The 18,365-nt window shown below is 46.7% G+C and overlaps 1 protein-coding gene across 4 annotated transcripts in view; it reads left to right on the forward strand.

Annotated features, from left to right (window-relative positions):
- LOC109866960 (protein piccolo) overlaps positions 1-18,365 on the forward strand; it is a 99,097-nt gene that overhangs the window by 30,747 nt on the left and 49,985 nt on the right. For all 4 annotated transcript variants that reach the window (XM_031801422.1, XM_031801423.1, XM_031801424.1 and 1 more), the window contains exons 4-5: positions 9,807-10,583; positions 10,985-17,984. In XM_031801422.1, the coding sequence (XP_031657282.1) occupies positions 9,807-10,583; positions 10,985-17,984 (7,777 nt within the window). The remainder of the gene's footprint in view (positions 1-9,806; positions 10,584-10,984; positions 17,985-18,365) is intronic.

The following is an 18,365-nucleotide window of genomic DNA, read 5'->3' on the forward strand; positions in this document are numbered from 1 at the left end:
TGCGTACTCATCCCTCTCCTGTACTCCCTGTTCACCCATGACTGCACGCCTCCAACTCAATCATCAAGTTTGTTGACGACTCAACAGTAGTAGGCTTGATTACCAATAATGACGAGACAGCCTACAGGGAGGAGGTGAGGGCTCTGGGAGTGTGGTGCCAGGAAAATAACCTCTCACTCAATTTCATAAAAACAAAGGAGATGATCGTGGACTTCAGGAATAAGCAGAGGGAGCACCCCCCTATCCACATTGACGGGACAGCATTAAAGAATGTGGAAAGTTTGTCGGCGTACACATCACTAACAAACTGAAAGTTTTAAAGCAAGTTTTCGGCAGTTCTACACAATTTGCCATGGGCCAGAGAGGAAATGTTGCAATTTTATAACAAATGTCATGCAATTCTGCACATTTTGCCATGACTTATTCAGCGTCAATGATATCTAATTGAGAGTGACTAACAAAGTCAGTGAGGTATGTGCCCTGAGTGTCTGGTTGGTATTCGGCCATGAGTTCTATAAGTTTAGAAAACTGGCTAGACTAACATACCAATATTTTTTTTTATAATTGAGTAACTATCAGTGACTGACAAAAGTGGAGATAACTGCTGATGCACAACCACATGTTGAACTTGTACTTTGTGTATTCTATTATTCTAACTGTGAACAGTAAGTTGAGACCCCGAATTGTTAAAATATATATATATATATATATTTGGTCGGGGGCCCCCTAGCGGACTCTAAGTCACCGCTTATGCTTGGAGCCGGCCCTGAGCTTGAGCTATTGTGTTGCAGTGAAGCTGAACACAATGTGAGGTTGGAAAGAGAGCACATCCATTTCAGTCTCTAACAAAAGCACCTAATGGATCTGCTGCTGTCATAATTAGCTGACCTTGCTCTATGACCACATGCTTTCTGAAGTATTGAATCGTTTTGTCACCCCTGTTAGCTCGGGCATGAAATAGCCTGCTGGCAGTTACAATGTGATGTTATGGTAACACTTGTAAACACTTTATAAAGTATACATAACCTTTTCTAATATTGGAGTGCATATGGAGAGATTATGATATGTAGGTCATTCCGTGAAATGAGTGCCTTTTGCGTCCCTTTGATATTAATCGTAGACATTGTGCACCAATGTTGTATTTTAAAAGCCGGTTATATTAATTGCGGTGCATTAAACCTGGAAAATGAATTAAAACGGCTTTTTTTATATGAATAAAGGCTTGTTAAAGTGTCCCTCCTTGCACCCTCTGACTTCTAGGAAGATTTTAAGCCACTTAAGCCCAACATTTCTCAAAATGTTCACCATTATTTTAAAGCCCTAGTTATTATTGTTGCTTTGACAAAGTCATTTCTGAAGATTGTTATTTATTTCATGATCAGTGATTCACTTACCTTTGTCCCTTATTTTAAGGTCAACCCTGTTACATGAATTGAACTCTCGCTTTAATGTGGTGAATCTATTCCTTTAAAAAAAAAACATCAAAAGAACCATTGAACTTCTAATAGTCAAACCATAGTGTAAAAGCAGGTGAGCTGGTTCTACTCTTTTTGGCCATCTTGTGGTGTTTTGTGTTGGAAGAGTGAGCAGGTTGAACATAACATGTCAACCCTGTTACTCATAGATAGACAGGCTAGAAATGTTTTAACAATAGATTATTTTTGTTTGAAGTTTACTTTCAATTGCCCCTCCCTGTTTCAAACAACACATTTCCATTCGCTCTGTCACAAGGGTATTTAGGGCAGTTTTAAGATGACATCTTACAGTCAACCCAGTTACAGATGTCAGCTCTTAACTTGATCACTCTTTTGTCGGGGAGAATTTCCCGACAAGTTTTGGAATGGCCTACTAAAAGTCCAGACCTAATCTCATTTGAGATGTTGTGGCAGGATGTAGAGACACCATTAGCAGAGTGCATGCAGGAGCGTGTGACAGACAGAGAGGAGCAGGCAATGGATTTACTAATTATTTCAGATTTCGGGCAGGGCCTTAAATTTTGCAGAAGTAATCGGGCCTGTGTAGGGTAGGGCCTGAACGTCGCAGACATGGGTAGGGCTTGGACTTGGGCTTATAATTCATGCCTGGGCAGGGCTCTATAGCTAATATTTCTCTGTCAAATCACAGTTATGACAAGGTAGCAAGAACCAAGGTCTGGAATGTGTTTCATAAGACACTCGTTCTACAACACCTTGCTTTTAAAGTAGCTTGCACCTTCGCTAGTTTCAAAGTTTCATCACGTCATGTAAAGACATGTTACCGTTGAAACAATATCAACTTCAAGTTGAATGCCTGTGGTCTTCAGTCAGCTCAGCTGTCCTACAACAAAATATTCTACAACTGGCTAGTTTTGTCTGGCCTCATCCCTCCTTATGTCCAGTGTTAGATCTTCTCAATTGTCAGAACCATAAGATCCCTTCAGGTGTAGGCTACATGTGGACATTGCACAAGCATCTTGTGCTCCAGCTTGAGTGTAGATACATTTATCAATGTGTGTGTTCGTGTTACAAAGATAAGAAAGAATATTCCGAAAATATATTGACATGCTTATTAAGACATTATGCCTATACTTACCTAGCAAATAAAAATAAGTTGTGTGTAGAGTATAACTTCAGCTGTCTAACCAGAATGAGAATTGCTATTTATCTATTTGCCAAATCTAAGGCTCTGTCTTCAAGTCTCCAGTGCAGGGGTGTCCAACATTTTCTAGCATTAGGGCTACATTTTTTATATAGCTTTCAAATTGGCACATTATTCTCCTCTCTTCCCTGGCTACTTGGTGTATCAAGAGATGTACAGTGCCAGTAAGCATTTTGAACACACCTACTCATTCAAGGGTTTTTCTTAATTTTTACTATTTTCTACACTTCTTCAAATAGCCACCCTTTGTCTTGATGACAGCTTTGCAAACTCTTGGCATTCTCTCATCCAGCTTCATGAGGTAGTCACCTGGAATGCGTTCCAATTAACGGGTCAAATCCAATTTTATTGGTCACATACACATGGTTAGCAGATGTTAATGCGAGTGTAGCAAAATCCTTGTGCTTCTAGTTCCAACCGTGCAGTAAATATCTGACAAGTAATCTTAGCAATTTCACAACAACTACCTTATACACACAAGTGTAAAGGAATTAATAAGAATATGTACATATTAATATATGGATGAGTGATGGCCGTGCGGCATAGACAAGATGCAGTAGATGGTATAGAGTACAGTATGTACATATGAGATGAGTAATGTAGGGTATGTAAACATTATATAAAGTGGCATTGTTTAAAGTGATTAGTGATACATTTATTACATAGAAGCTGTTTTTCAGTCTCTCGGTCCCTGCTTTGATGCCTTTTATCTTCTATTGTCATTCACAGCCGATATAGAGACTACCTATCAGCATGGTGGTTTTCTGGGGCTACCTTGCCAAACGTCAGTCATCATGCCTCCTGTATGGTGTCCTGTATAAGACAGGAGTTCCCCAACATGCTTGAAGAATACACAGGGTAACCCTCCCCCTATTGATAAAAAGTAATACATTGTATAATCTTGTCTAATTTGAATGCTGAGTGCAAGATATCTCCCAATTCAGACATCAGTATCAGCCTGTCTTTCAGTCAGACAAAATGCTGAAGAGTTGATGAGTGGCACATGTATTGAAAGCATGATATTACTCAACACTTGTGATGTACTGTCTTATTATTAATCACCATTTGTTCCTTCTGAGTTGTTTGCCTATTGGCATGGCAGTGTAGATCAGCTCCAGGCCCCTATCGTTACAAATACTGGTCATGAAGGAGTGATGTATGACAGCGTGTCCATAGACGTCCACCAATCTGTTGTTAACACCTCATATGATGTTTAAGAGTTTGCGCTTTGTACTTGCAGAGCAATCGCTGTACAATTTCTCCATCTGTGCCGTCACAGTTTTTCGACATGGCATCTTGTAGGTATGCCATTAAGACACTGAAGCCGACATCCTCTACCATATATTTGTAATCAGTACCATCCTTCATTTATGTTTGCCTTAGAAAATACACTATAAAATGTTATGAGAACATGCATGTTGTTTTGTGTTAGCAGACAAAGCCCCCGAATGCTAGCTAGTTAGCTACCTAACTTGCTTATCTGGTTTAGTTATCACTAATCTTTGTCTGAGTAGAAATTAGCTAACATTAGCTAGCCAGTTCGAGTTGAAACATTTTTGAAATGCATTGGAAGTTTGCACCAACTTTATGGAAGCTCATTTTCACTCCTGTTTGCCGATCTAAATGTGCGTGCGTTGCACCCATATGCAGACTTGGCAACATTGCCAATATCCACATGGAAGCTGGGGGCGGACCACAACGTGTTGTCTCTGGGCAATTGGGCATCATTGGCAGAAGTGGGCACGTAAGTCATTTATACGCACCCCTTAAGTAAGTCATGGTGAACTCACTTACAAAACTATGTTTTGGACGAGAATGACTTTATGACCAAAATGATCATATTTACGCTTTATAGTCAATATAAGACTCATATTGATGCCACATAGGCCGTTTTTTAAAAGGAGACGTTGGTTTTTAGGGTCAGTTGCTCTTTAATAGGCTCTTTTTTTAAAAACTTTTGGGATGGGAAACATGTATTTTATGAAGTTGAACATGTGCTCTTTGTGACAGAAAGTTACAATTAGGCAAAATCAAAAGGTTTTATTGACAACAATATTCAAAAGGCACCCAGTTGGTTGAACAACTCATGTTGCAAAGGCTTTTGTTAGTTCTGAACCCTGGGCCCTGACCCCAGATGCTCACACTCAGCAAGGGTGTGGAAGTAGACGTATTTTGGGTTTGTTTCTGGGGTCAGGGCCCAGGGTTCAGAACTAACAAAAGCCTTTGCAACATGAGTTGTTCAACCAACTGGGTGCCTTTTGAATATTGTTGTCCCCTTTAAGGCGGGAGCACCCTTGGTCATGCGCAGTGTTGCTCTATGTTATTCTGGTACTAACTAGTTTGAGTAAATGTGAAGCTCCAGTTCAATTACTTGTATTCAGAGTGTTTCTTATTACATAAATAAGTACTAAGTGTTAAGACACTACACCTGGCATAGCTGGATGTGGTGTGGACTACAGGCCTATGCCTGGCCATGACAGAGGGTGTGTTACATCACTCAATAAATCTCCTGTCAGTACGTGACGTTCCCATGCAATACTATTAATTTACATTACTAGTCTCTGGAACCAGCACTAATCCCCTTGAGAAAGAGTGTTTTTGTGTGTGTGTGTGTGTGTGTGTGTGTGTGTGTGTGTGTGTGTGTGGTCTCACCATTGACTTTCTTGAACATGCAATATATATGGATTAAATGTAATATTTTTCTCACCCATTTACACGCAATACCTCATAATTACAAAGTGAAATCAATGTCTTTTAGAAATGTTTGCAAATTCATTGAAAAACAATACAGAAATATCTCATTTACATAAGTATTCACACCCCTGAGTCAATACATGTTAGAATCATCTTTGGCAGCTATTGCAGCTGTAAGTCTTTCTGGGTAAGTCTCTAAGAGCTTTGCACACCTGGATTGTACAATATTTGTCCATTATTCTCTTAAAAATCTTCATTTGTTGTTGATCATAGCTGGAGAACCATTTTCAAGTCTTGCCATAGATTTTCAAATAGATTTAAGTAAAAACTGTAACTCGGCCACTCAAGAACATTCACTGTCTTCTTGGTAAGCAACTCCAGTGTAGATTTGAACTTGTGTTTTTGGTTATTTCCCTGCTAAAAGGTAAGTTCATCACCCAGTGGCTGGTGGAAAGCAGTCTGAACCAGGGTTTCCTCTAGGATTTTGCTTGTGCTTAGCTCCATTCTGTTTTTTTTTTTATCTTGAAAATAAAATCTATTCAGTCTCAAATAAATAATGAAACATGTTCAATTTGGTTTAAATAAGCTAACGTTTAAGTTCCTTGCTCAGAACATGAGAACATATGAAAGCTGATGGTTCAATATTCCCATTTCTTCAATATTCCCAGTTAAAAAGTTTTAGGTTGTAGTTATTATAGGAATTATGACTTGTCAACTATTTCTCTCTATACCATTTGTATTTCATATACCTTTGACTATTGGATGTTGCCAGTCTAATGTTGGGAGTTGATAGGCTTAAAGTCATAAACAGAGCTGTGCTTCAAGCATTGCTAAGAGCTGCTGGCAAACGCAGTAAAGTGCTGTTTGAATGAATGCTTACGAGCCTGTTGCTGCCTACCACCACTCAGTCAGACTGTTCTATTAAATATGCAGGTTTAAAAATATATACTTCTGTGTATTGATTTTAAGAAAGGCATTGATTTTTATGGTTAGGTACATTTGTGCAAAGATTGTGCTTTTTCGGCAATGCGCTTTTATTAAATCATCACCCGTTTGGCGAAGTTGATGTAGGCTGTGATTCAATGATAAATTATCAGGCACCGCGTTGATTATATGCAACGCAGGACAAGCTAGTTAATCTAGTAATATCATCAACCATGTGTAGTTAACTAGTGATTATGGATTATGTGAAGATTGATTGTTTTTTGTAAGATACGTTTAATGCTAGCCAGCAACTTACCTTGGCTCCTTGCTGCACTTGCGTAACAGTTGGTCAGCCTGCCACGCAGTCTCCTCACGGATTGCAATGTAATCAGCCATAATTGGCATCCAAAAAGGCCAATTACCGATTATTGGGGAAGTTGAGTCCATTTCTGCTGGAACATAGACTCTACAACGTGATGAAACGTCCAGCGCCTTGCTGGAACAAGCAAGGTGTTGTAACAAACAAGTCTTTGGTTTCCTAGGCAATGCCCCTGTCCCTGCAAATAACCACAAAATTTTTTCAAACAAACAAATATATATTTATTTATTTTTCTATTCGAACTGTTATTACGGTGGCCACGGTCATTTGGCTGACCAATGACTATCTCACAAATGTCATGAACATCACAGCCCTACACACATGGTGATTGAAAGTGAGAGGTGGTTAATAAAGGGAATGCCCTTTGCTCCAGCATCTCCTGCTCTACCCGAGTGTCACATCCCCACACCATGTCACATCCCCACACCGTCTCTGCAGAGGTACAGTCGCAGTGCTGTTCTCCTGTCTGCTCTACCCGAGTGTCACATCCCCACACCGTGTCACACCCCCACACCGTCTCTGCAGAGGTACAGTCACAGTGCTGTTCTCCTGTCTGCTCTACCCGAGTGTCACATCCCCACACCGTCTCTGCAGAGGTACAGTCACAGTGCTGTTCTCCTGTCTGCTCTACCCGAGTGTCACATCCCCACACCGTCTCTGCAGAGGTACAGTCACAGTGCTGTTCTCCTGTCTGCTCTACCCGAGTGTCACATCCCCACACCGTCTCTGCAGAGGTACAGTCGCAGTGCTGTTTTCCTGTCTGCTCTACCCGAGTGTCACATCCCCACACCGTCTCTGCAGAGGTACAGTCGCAGTGCTGTTCTCCTGTCTGCTCTACCCGAGTGTCACATCCCCACACCGTGTCACATCCCCACACCGTCTCTGCAGAGGTACAGTCACAGTGCTGTTTTCCTGTCTGCTCTACCCGAGTGTCACATCCCCACACCGTCTCTGCAGAGGTACAGTCGCAGTGCTGTTCTCCTGTCTGCTCTACCCGAGTGTCACATCCCCACACCGTCTCTGCAGAGGTACAGTCACAGTGCTGTTCTCCTGTCTGCTCTACCTGAGTGTCACATCCCCACACCGTCTCTGCAGAGGTACAGTCGCAGTGCTGTTCTCCTGTCCGCTCTACCTGAGTGTCACATCCCCACACCGTGTCACACCCCCACACCGTCTCTGCAGAGGTACAGTCACAGTGCTGTTCTCCTGTCTGCTCTACCCGAGTGTCACATCCCCACACCGTGTCACACCCCCACACCGTCTCTGCAGAGGTACAGTCACAGTGCTGTTCTCCTGTCTGCTCTACCCGAGTGTCACATCCCCACACCGTCTCTGCAGAGGTACAGTCACAGTGCTGTTCTCCTGTCTGCTCTACCCGAGTGTCACATCCCCACACCGTCTCTGCAGAGGTACAGTCACAGTGCTGTTCTCCTGTCTGCTCTACCCGAGTGTCACATCCCCACACCGTCTCTGCAGAGGTACAGTCGCAGTGCTGTTTTCCTGTCTGCTCTACCCGAGTGTCACATCCCCACACCGTCTCTGCAGAGGTACAGTCGCAGTGCTGTTCTCCTGTCTGCTCTACCCGAGTGTCACATCCCCACACCGTGTCACATCCCCACACCGTCTCTGCAGAGGTACAGTCACAGTGCTGTTTTCCTGTCTGCTCTACCCGAGTGTCACATCCCCACACCGTCTCTGCAGAGGTACAGTCACAGTGCTGTTCTCCTGTCTGCTCTACCTGAGTGTCACATCCCCACACCGTCTCTGCAGAGGTACAGTCGCAGTGCTGTTCTCCTGTCCGCTCTACCTGAGTGTCACATCCCCACACCGTGTCACACCCCCACACCGTCTCTGCAGAGGTACAGTCACAGTGCTGTTCTCCTGTCTGCTCTACCCGAGTGTCACATCCCCACACCGTGTCACACCCCCACACCGTCTCTGCAGAGGTACAGTCACAGTGCTGTTCTCCTGTCTGCTCTACCCGAGAGTCACATCCCCACACCGTGTCACACCCCCACACCGTCTCTGCAGAGGTACAGTCACAGTGCTGTTCTCCTGTCTGCTCTACCCGAGTGTCACATCCCCACACCGTGTCACACCCCCACACCGTCTCTGCAGAGGTACAGTCACAGTGCTGTTCTCCTGTCTGCTCTACCCGAGTGTCACATCCCCACACCGTGTCACACCCCCACACCGTCTCTGCAGAGGTACAGTCACAGTGCTGTTCTCCTGTCTGCTCTACCCGAGTGTCACATCCCCACACCGTCTTTGCAGAGGTACAGTCACAGTGCTGTTCTCCTGTCTGCTCTACCAGTTCACTGCAAATGTTTTTTCCTCAACCGACCCAAAATAAATGGTGCAAAAAGATCATGCTGCTGTGGAGAGACATTTAATGTAAATAGCAATAAGATGCCATTTGTTTTCTGGAAAGGTAAGCTATTTTTATATGCTACCTGACAAGCGCTTGTTACGCTTCAGACTAACGGTGTTATGGAGGTTTTCTTTGCTCGAGGCTTAGGAATTCTAAAAGCAGATTAGTTCATGTGGTGTAATTTGAACTGATGTAGAATATATTAAACACTGGTAGAATACATTAAACTACAGTAGGGTGGTGTTAGGGTTCACTATGACTTCTAGTGTTTGTAACTGCGTAATGCACTGCACTGACTGTACCAGTGTACATTGTCCATCATTGTTATCCACACATGGCTTCAGGAGTTAAATTAAGATAGGTGGTAACATTCCACTACAGTACACTTCACAGAGTGTGGTGTAACATAACACACGTATAGGACTACACCTTCAGAACAACAGTCACCCATTTGCTTTTGTACCGCTGATGAACACAGTTGATAAATGTGTGTTATGAAGGGTGAATGATTTCTCTTCCATTGTATTTGGAACCCCTATTGGAATAGAGCCAGGCGTTGGCTTGGAATGACGCTAACATGGTCTGTACTAACCACCTGTGTGTTGTCCCCTCCATGACAGAAGTAATAACTGTGTCTGAACTGACCACTAACCACTGTGTGTTGTTCTCTGTGTTGACAGAAGGAATGGCTGTGTCTGAACTGACCACTAACCACCTGTGTGTTGTTCTCTGTGTTGACAGAAGGAATGGCTGTGTCTGAACTGACCACTAACCACTGTGTGTTGTTCTCTGTGTTGACAGAAGGAATGGCTGTGTCTGAACTGCCAGACCCAGAGGGCTCTCTCTGGACAACTGGGAGACATGGGAAAGATGGCCCTACCCATCAAGACCCAGGCCCAGCCCACACCACTCCCTGTAGTCGCAACCACCAAGACAGAGCCCCAGCCTCCAGCAGCAGTAAGCAGCAAGGCCCAGCCTTTCTCTAAAACACAGTCCCCATCCCATGCTGTGCCTCTCACCTCAGTGCCCACTCCGCCTACACCAATACCTGGCCTTGCACAAATGGAACCAAAGATGCAAGTCCCCAAGGCTGAAGCTCCCATGACTGTCGCCAAGGCTGAGGCTCCTGAGACGGAAGTCCGTGAGGCGGAGACAGAGGCACCAAAAATGGAGCCTTCTGTGGCAGAGTTTCCTAAGGCTTTGCTGCCTAAACCTGTACTACCTAAATCTGAACCACCCAAAACTGATGCTCCAGCAGTAGCTGCTTCAGTTGCCTCTGTCCTAGTGACTGAGGCCATGACTCCTCCTGCTCCTCTATCCACCACAGTGGCTACTGCTGTTGCTGTCACTCCAGCCACTGTGGAGGAGAAGCCAGAGGCTGAGGCTCAACCAACAGAGCTACCTAAACTAGCAGAGGAGAAGGTTGAGAAGCAACCGAAACAACAGGAACCACTTTATGTTGCTCCACAACCAGTCCAAACGGATACTATCAAGGAAGTGGCCACTCCATTGGTTGAAAAGGTGGATGATGTCCTTCTTGAACCTCAGCAGATACTCACTGAGAAGGAGACGGTGAAGGTAACTTTTTGTTTAACATATGAATCAATTTATTGTTGTTATCATAATTCCTATTCAATATTGTAATCCCATACTACTATAGATCTCTGCCATAGTTATTAACTGTTCACACACATATAATTTGCTCCAGCCATAAACAGTGCATTCGGAAAGTTTCAGACCTCCCCTTTTCCACATTTCGTTACGTTACAGCCTTTTCTAAAATGGATTAATTGCAATATTTTCCTCATCAATCTACACACAATACCCCACAAAGCTTATTCTACAATGTAGAAAATAGTCAAAATAATGAAAAACCCTTGAATTAGTAGGTGTTCTAAAGCTTTTGACCAGTAGTGTATGTTTTGATTTATCTATGCATAGGACAAGCACATTTTCATCTGATGCTTTTTTATTTTCAGGAGAAGGAGAAAGAGCCAACTGCAGCCTCCCTCCTAGCAGACCAGGTAGTAGCTGAGGTACCATCCAGCCCAGCCAGTTCATTTGAGGCTGACATCAAGCCTGAGGGCTACAGTGACAAGTCCCAGGATGGACCAGACATATTTCCCATCTCACAGGGCTCCTACACCTCCGAGGGGGAGCTGGATGAGTTGCAGACAGTCAGAGATGTCCCTATCATGGACACAACCCCTGACACAGCCATGCCTGCCAAGGAGGAGGGGAATGGGGCAAAGAGGCTTCTGAGTTATGTGCCGATGGAGGAGAGCAGTGGGAGCGAACCCTCTCCCTCACCCAAGCTCCAGAGACGGAGGTTAAGTGCGATAGCAGTCAGCACGGCAGCCTCATCCAGCAGCGAGGACTACAAAGATGACAGCCCTACAGACAGCCCTCCAGACAGCCCAGACTCATTCGTGAATGAGGAGGAGTTAATACGCAGGCAGATCATGGGGATGATGGGAGAGGAGATGTCTCTCTCAGAGGAGGAGGAAAAAGAAGAGAAAGAGGTCAAAGTGGAGGAGACCATGGATGCTGTGGTGGATAGCACATCATGTAAATCCAAGCCTCTGTTAAAAAAAGGCAGTATAGATGATGAAGACAGCCCAGCCAGGATACATTCTCTCCCTAGGTCTGAGCCTAAATCTATTGTAGAGAGTGCTGAACTCCATGAGCAAATCACTGTGTATAAGAAAGCCATGCCCATGACGCCGCAGAGAACAAAGAGCATGGACGATGGGGATTCAGAGGTGGAGAGCATCACAGATTCTCTGGAGGACAGGTCCAAAGGTGAGGGGTCATCCAGCGTCCAAGTGTCCAGCTTCACCCCTGGAACTTCCCCCACCTCAGCCTCTTCTCTGGAGGAGGACAGCGACAGCAGCCCCAGCCACAAGAGGAGTGGGGAGGGGAAACAGCCCCGCAAGGCCAAGCACAGGCATACCGGCCAGCCATTCCCCACCATCGAGGACTCGTCAGAGGAGGAGGAGCTCAGGGAGGAGGAGGATCACCCCAGGGAGCAGGAGAAACCGAAGGATTCGGACCAGCAGCAGGGGAAGAGGATCTCCAAGAAGTCCAAAAGGGATAAAGATGATCTCCGAGCTCAGAGGAGAAGGAATCTCCCTCTAACCTCACCCTGTAACCTGTCTTCCATTGAAGATGCCTCTCCCACTGAGGAGGCAAAGCAGGCTAGGGAGATGGAAGCGCTTCACAGGACATCAGTCTCTGACTATTTTCCTAGCATGGAGTCTGATTCAGACGCCTTTCACACAGAGACCAGGATAGTTGTCCCTGAAGGACAGAAGTTCAGTACTGCAAAGCCACTAAAGAGTGCAGAGGATGAATACGAGGAGATGCTTCAGATAGCTAGATCTCCTAAAGGAGAGACAGAGCCAGTCCCTGAGATAGAGCTACTTTACGAAGGCATGGCCATAGAGGACTACCTCTACGAATCCCTAGTGGAGGAGCCTGAAGCTAAAAGTACTTCAGCCCCACCGGAGCAGCCCAGTAAAGACCCCGCTAAAGAGCCGGGGAAGAAAGGTTTGAGGTCTCCTGAAGAGGTGTATGAGGAGATGATGCTGAAGAAGAAGGAACTGATGTTGATAGAGCAGGAGTTTCAGAAGGTTCAGTCAGCTATCAACACTCCTAATCCTGAGATACATGTTACTGCACCATCCTCTGCTGCAGCTGAGAGCTGCAAAGTTGGTGAGGCCGAGGGAGAGAAGCCTATGTTAGATGCTGGTTCTACCTACGTTAAGAGGAAGAAACGTCCAGCTCCACCACGACCCTCTGAACCTCCTAAACGGCCCGAGGTCTATGTTGCCAAGCCAACAGTTCCTCAGGATTTGACTATGAGGAGGGCTCTTTTCCCCATACCGGACTTGAAGATCACCCAGTGTTCCTCTGGAGAGGATGAGACGGACGATAGTATAGTAGAGGAGTATGGAGTGGGAGTGTCCTCTGATATTACCCCTAGTTATGAGTCTGAGACTAAAAAAGAGCTAGAGTACACTTCAGTTTCAGAGCATGCACCAACAACAGAGGTAGCTGACATTGAACCCATCACTGTGGTGTGTGAGGTTTCCCCAGCTAAAGCTACTCCAGCTCCTGTCTTTGCCCCTGAGACAGTTCTAGCCCCCAGTACGACCACCACACCTTCACAGGTCTCTCCTGTATCACCTCCCACCTCACCATCGACTCCAGACTCAAGTCTAGCCTCCAACGCTACGTCCTCCTCCTCTTTCCAAGCTCGAAGTCCTCTCTCTTCCGACTCTACTGCAGTGTCTACTCCGACACCAGACTTGGCCAAAGCAGCAGGTCCCTTTGCTGCTCAGCCGCCTATTGATATCTCCCCTCCTTCTATCGCTCCCATTATGGCTGTTTCTCCAACCACAGTTTTGGTCACGATACAAGATCTGGTTACAGATCCAATCCAAGCACCAACACCAGCTACAACTATAGCCGATGCTGCAGCTTCTCCAGCCCAAGCCCCAGCCCCTGCCTCAACACCTGTCTCAGCACCTGCCTCAGTGGTGGTACAGATACCTGATCCATATGCAGTCCAAATACCAGATCTGGTTAGATCTCCATCCCAGATGGCTGCTCAGGTTCTACCTTCTGTGCAGGTCAGAGCACAAACTCCAATACCAAGCTCAGTACATTCTCAAGCACAATCTCCAGTCCCAGCTGCTCCCAGTGCTGTGCCAACTCCAGTCTCTGCTCCAACTCCTGCTCCAGCTCCAGTTGTAGTCCAAATGCCAGACATGGTTACCATCACCTCTCCAGTGTCACCCCAAGCCCCACTACCTGCATCAGCCCCAGCTCCTGCCCAGGCTACAGTTGTGCAGTCAGTCCCTGTCCAGGCTGCTGCTCCAGCCCCAGTAGTAGTCCCAGCTGCAGGGACACCCCGAATCCAGAGACAAGCCTCCACCAAAAAAGCCCCACCTCCTCCTCCACCTCGCTATATGTCAGTCTCCCTGCCCCAGACCTCAGCAGAGCCTACCTCAATCAGGGCTGTCCAACATGTCTCCCCGACCATGACCACCGCTATAGCCATTGGAGCAGGTCTGCCTAGCCAGCCCATACAGTCTGTGGTGGTGGATATACAGCCGCAGGTGGAGCAGGTCAGGCCAAAGGGTGATGCTGGCCCTCAGGTGATGATGACCCCAACCAGACAGGGGCATGTGGTCATCATAGTTCCTAATGTGGAGAACATGTCGGTGCTCAGCCAGTCGACCCAAGACCTGGCATACTCAGTGGCAATAACTACCACTTCTACTGTTGATAAAGGCAGTAGTCTGATGGCAGCAGGGCCTGTGGTTGTGAGTGTTGCTCCTTTCCCTACTGCTCCCTCTGTTCCTGCTGTACCCAGCTCAGACACATGTATACCTGTGGCAGATACACCACCACCTCCCACTCCTCCACCACCTCCTGCCACCTTACTCAAGCCAGCGGTTTATCCCAAAAAGTCTTCTGTTTCCACCCCATCTTCAGTCCCAATCGCAGTATCAGTCTCAACTGCTGTGACAATGACACAGGGAACTGTAACAACCACAGGCCCCAGTACAGTACACAAGGCATCTGCACCCCCTCCCGTCCCTCCCAAGCCTGTGTCCATTCCTGCAGGGCTGGTGTTCAGCCACCGTCCAGGGGAAAGCATCAAACCACCAGTGGTTCCCACCGCTAGCCAAACTCTTCCCAGGACCAGAGAAGTGGTACCAAACGCCAGCATAGCACAGCCATTCACAGCCACAACACTGCCCAGGACCAGAGAACCTCCCAATGCACTGTATCTGAGTCTGACCACCCCAGTGGAGCCCAAGATGAGTGCTGCCTCTCCCAGGTCCCCTCTGTCTCCGAGGTATGCCAATTGTCTGGAAACGTATGTGGTGATAACGCTTCCCTCAGAGCCTGGCACACCCACAGAGGGCATCACTGTCCAAGCCCCCATCAGGAGAGGATCCATCCCCTTCACTATGCAGACATGCCCAATGTATAGGACTACACCTTCAGAACAACAGTCACCCATTACAGCCTTCTCAGCCCAGGCCACTGTCAGGAGAGCGTCAGTTCCCTCATTGAGGCAGCTGCCACCACCAACAGCAGCAATTGTACCAGTCGAAGTAGCAGCACCCCTAGAGGGAGTCACTGCAACAGCAAGGCAGCCTTCCATGTCATCAGCTATGCAGCCTGCACACGGTGTGGCTGAGGTGGTGAACATTTCAGCAGGGTCGGAGATGCCTATTCAGGTATACAGTGTCAGAGCTCCAATAAAGAAACCGTATATACCTCCAACAGCCCAGCCACAACAGAAAGTGTCTGAAGTTAGGACAATGCCATCAGAGCCACAGGTTCCTGCAGAAGTGTCTGCAGCTCAAGCTTCTGGTAGAAGGGCATCAATACATGATGTACCTCAGCAGCCACAATATGTGGCTGAAGTAATGGCTTTACCAGCAGAGCAGGTCATACCTACAGATGTAGTTTCAACTGAGGCCATGCCTGGAAGAGCATCAATACCATCAGAAACGCAACAACCACAAACCATGGGAGAGTTATTAGCAATGCCCTTAGAAGCTATGCCCCCAACCATCCATCAGTCAGCATCACTGACAGAGGTGGTTTCAACTGAGGCCATCTCTAGAAGAGCATCAATACCATCAGAAATGCGGCAACCACAAACCATGGCTGATGTAATGCCATTGCAGCGGGAGATACCTACTGAAGCAATTGCCAGCCAAGTCCATGTAGAAGCTACACCCTCAACCATGCATCAATCACCATCACTGATTGAAGTGGTTTCAACTGAGGCCATCTCTAGAAGAGTGACAATACCATCAACAATGGAGCAACCACAAACCATGGCAGAGGTAGCAGCAATGCCCTTACAGCAGGAGATGCCTACTGAAGCTATTGCCAGCCAAGTCCATGTAGAAGCTACACCCTCAACCATGCATCAATCACCATCACTGATTGAAGTGGTTTCAACTGAGGCCATCTCTAGAAGAGTGACAATACCATCAACAATGGAGCAACCACAAACCATGACAGAGGTAGCAGCAATGCCCTTACAGCAGGAGATACCTACTGAAGCTATTGCCAGCCAAGTCCATGTAGAAGCTACACCCTCAACCATGCATCAGTCACCATCACTGATAGAAGTGGTTTCAACTGAGGCCATCTATAGCCTCGCATCACCAATGCAGCAGCCAAAACCCATGGCAGAGGTAGGAGCAATGCCCATACAGCAGGAGATACCATCAATACCATCAGCTGCACCGCAACCACAAGCAGTGGCCGAAGTGATGACGTTGCCTTCAGAGTATGAAATGCCTACGGAAGTTAGAACAACTGAGGCCACTACCACTAGAAGGACATCCATATACTCTGTAGCACAACAACCATACACATTTGCTGAAGTAACGGCTTACCCATCAGAATATGAAACACCCATCCAGGTGGTTACAACCGAGGCTATTTCCACTACAAGAAGAGCGTCTATAACCATGCAGAAACCCCTTAGTATGGCCCAGGTTATCATGATGCCTGCAGAGCCAGACGTAGAGGCATATGCTGCCCAAGTCCCATACAGGAGAGGATCCATCCCCTCAGCAGTGCAACCACCACAGGCAGTACCAGAAGTGCTGATTTATTCATCAGCCCATGAGACCCCCCTGGAATTCATTACAACTGAAGCCTACACCAGGAGAATGTCAGTTCCATCTATCCAGGAGATTCCCGAGACCGTACCCGTGGCTCCAGTCACCATCACCAGGAAATTCCACCATGAGTCAATCGAGAGCCAGGAGATCCATGGGCCTGAGAAGGTGGTGAACAGCCTGAGCCACATGTACTCCTCATCTATCTCCACCTCAGCCCAGCACCCGGAGAGCCTGCCCAGCCTGGTCACTCAGGTGGTCACCACCGAGGTTCAGAGAACCACGGTGTCTTTGGTCCATGAGAGGCTGCCACAGGTTCCTGCATCCAATGGAGTGGCCATCACCATCCAGCCAGACTTGGTTAAAGTTCAGCCCTCTCCCAAACAGAACGGGAAGATCTACTCCGGTGATGCCATTGACCTCCGCACCATTAAGGTTGGCGTGAAGATGACCGATTCAGGGATGGACTTGACCCCACAGGAATCAAGTCGCAAATCTGTCTGTAGCAACTCTAGTGGCCGACATACGGCAGTGCAGCCAGAGATAGTGAACTTGAGTGCTGAGATCACCTCTTCCACCACACTGTCGGTTGTCACTGATAGCATCACTATCGTCACCTGTTCAGACACCATTGAGTCCTACACCAGCGAGCCAGCAGAAATACCTTTAGATCTGCAGGGTTATGTTACCTCCATGCCTCTCCCTCTCACCACATACAAACCATTCCAGCCTCTGGCACAGATAGTGTACAGGCGGGTGGACTCTCCGCCTATCATCAACACACTGTTAGCCACAGACACAGAGACACCAATCAACCTGTCTTATGGAGCCTCCATGGTAAATAGCAGACTTCCAGTGACCATGGCCCCCGCTATCACCAACGTGGGGGACATGCTCTCAGAGCCAGCAGGGGCTGTGGATCTGTCCACCTCTAGAACCCTCAGGGCCATGGCGGCTCTGTCGGACAAGAGCCCTGGTGTGGTGACCACAGTCATAGAGGATGATGGGACACCCATAGATCTGACAGCTGGGAGGAATGTGTGCTGTGATGTCATCTACAAGCTACCCTTCACAGGGAGCTGTAGGACCCAGCCGCCGGTTATTACCCAACCTGACAACCGCTTCGGCTACAGAGATGACCACTACCAGTATGATCATGCTGGGGTTTATGGCATCAAGGGCCTGAGCGGCAAGGCCATGTCTGAGACCAACCTGGCTGATGCAGGACTGTTCCTCTATGATGGAAAGACCAGATATAACTATAACGGAGCCTCGGACAGTGCAATAGACCTGACTGCTGCTAATATGTCCGCAGGTTGGTATGGTAGAAATATAGCATGTTTGCTAGGTTTTGGGTTCTTTTCAACTTTTTACCTGCTTGAATTTAATTTCTGAATGGTAACCTATTTCTCTGGGCATTGTTTTACATCAGTTATCATTATGTTCATTTCTAGTGTGATTAAAAATGTGCATTTACTGTACTTTTGCATGATTTGTGAAACGATCTTGATTTTAATAAATGTCCTGTTTCTTTTGTCTGTTCTTTCTTTTACACAGATGCATGCGTATGCCTGCGTGTTCTCCCACAATATTTTGGCTTTGCATCATGCTAGCTGGACAGACTGAATATACTTGCATGCTTCGTGTTATGATCTCCCCAAATCGAATCTGCATGGCCTCTTTTTGTACAGAAAGT

The sequence above is a fragment of the Oncorhynchus kisutch genome, linkage group LG22 (genome assembly GCF_002021735.2).
Source record: "Oncorhynchus kisutch isolate 150728-3 linkage group LG22, Okis_V2, whole genome shotgun sequence".
Classification (NCBI taxonomy): Eukaryota; Metazoa; Chordata; class Actinopteri; order Salmoniformes; family Salmonidae; genus Oncorhynchus; species Oncorhynchus kisutch.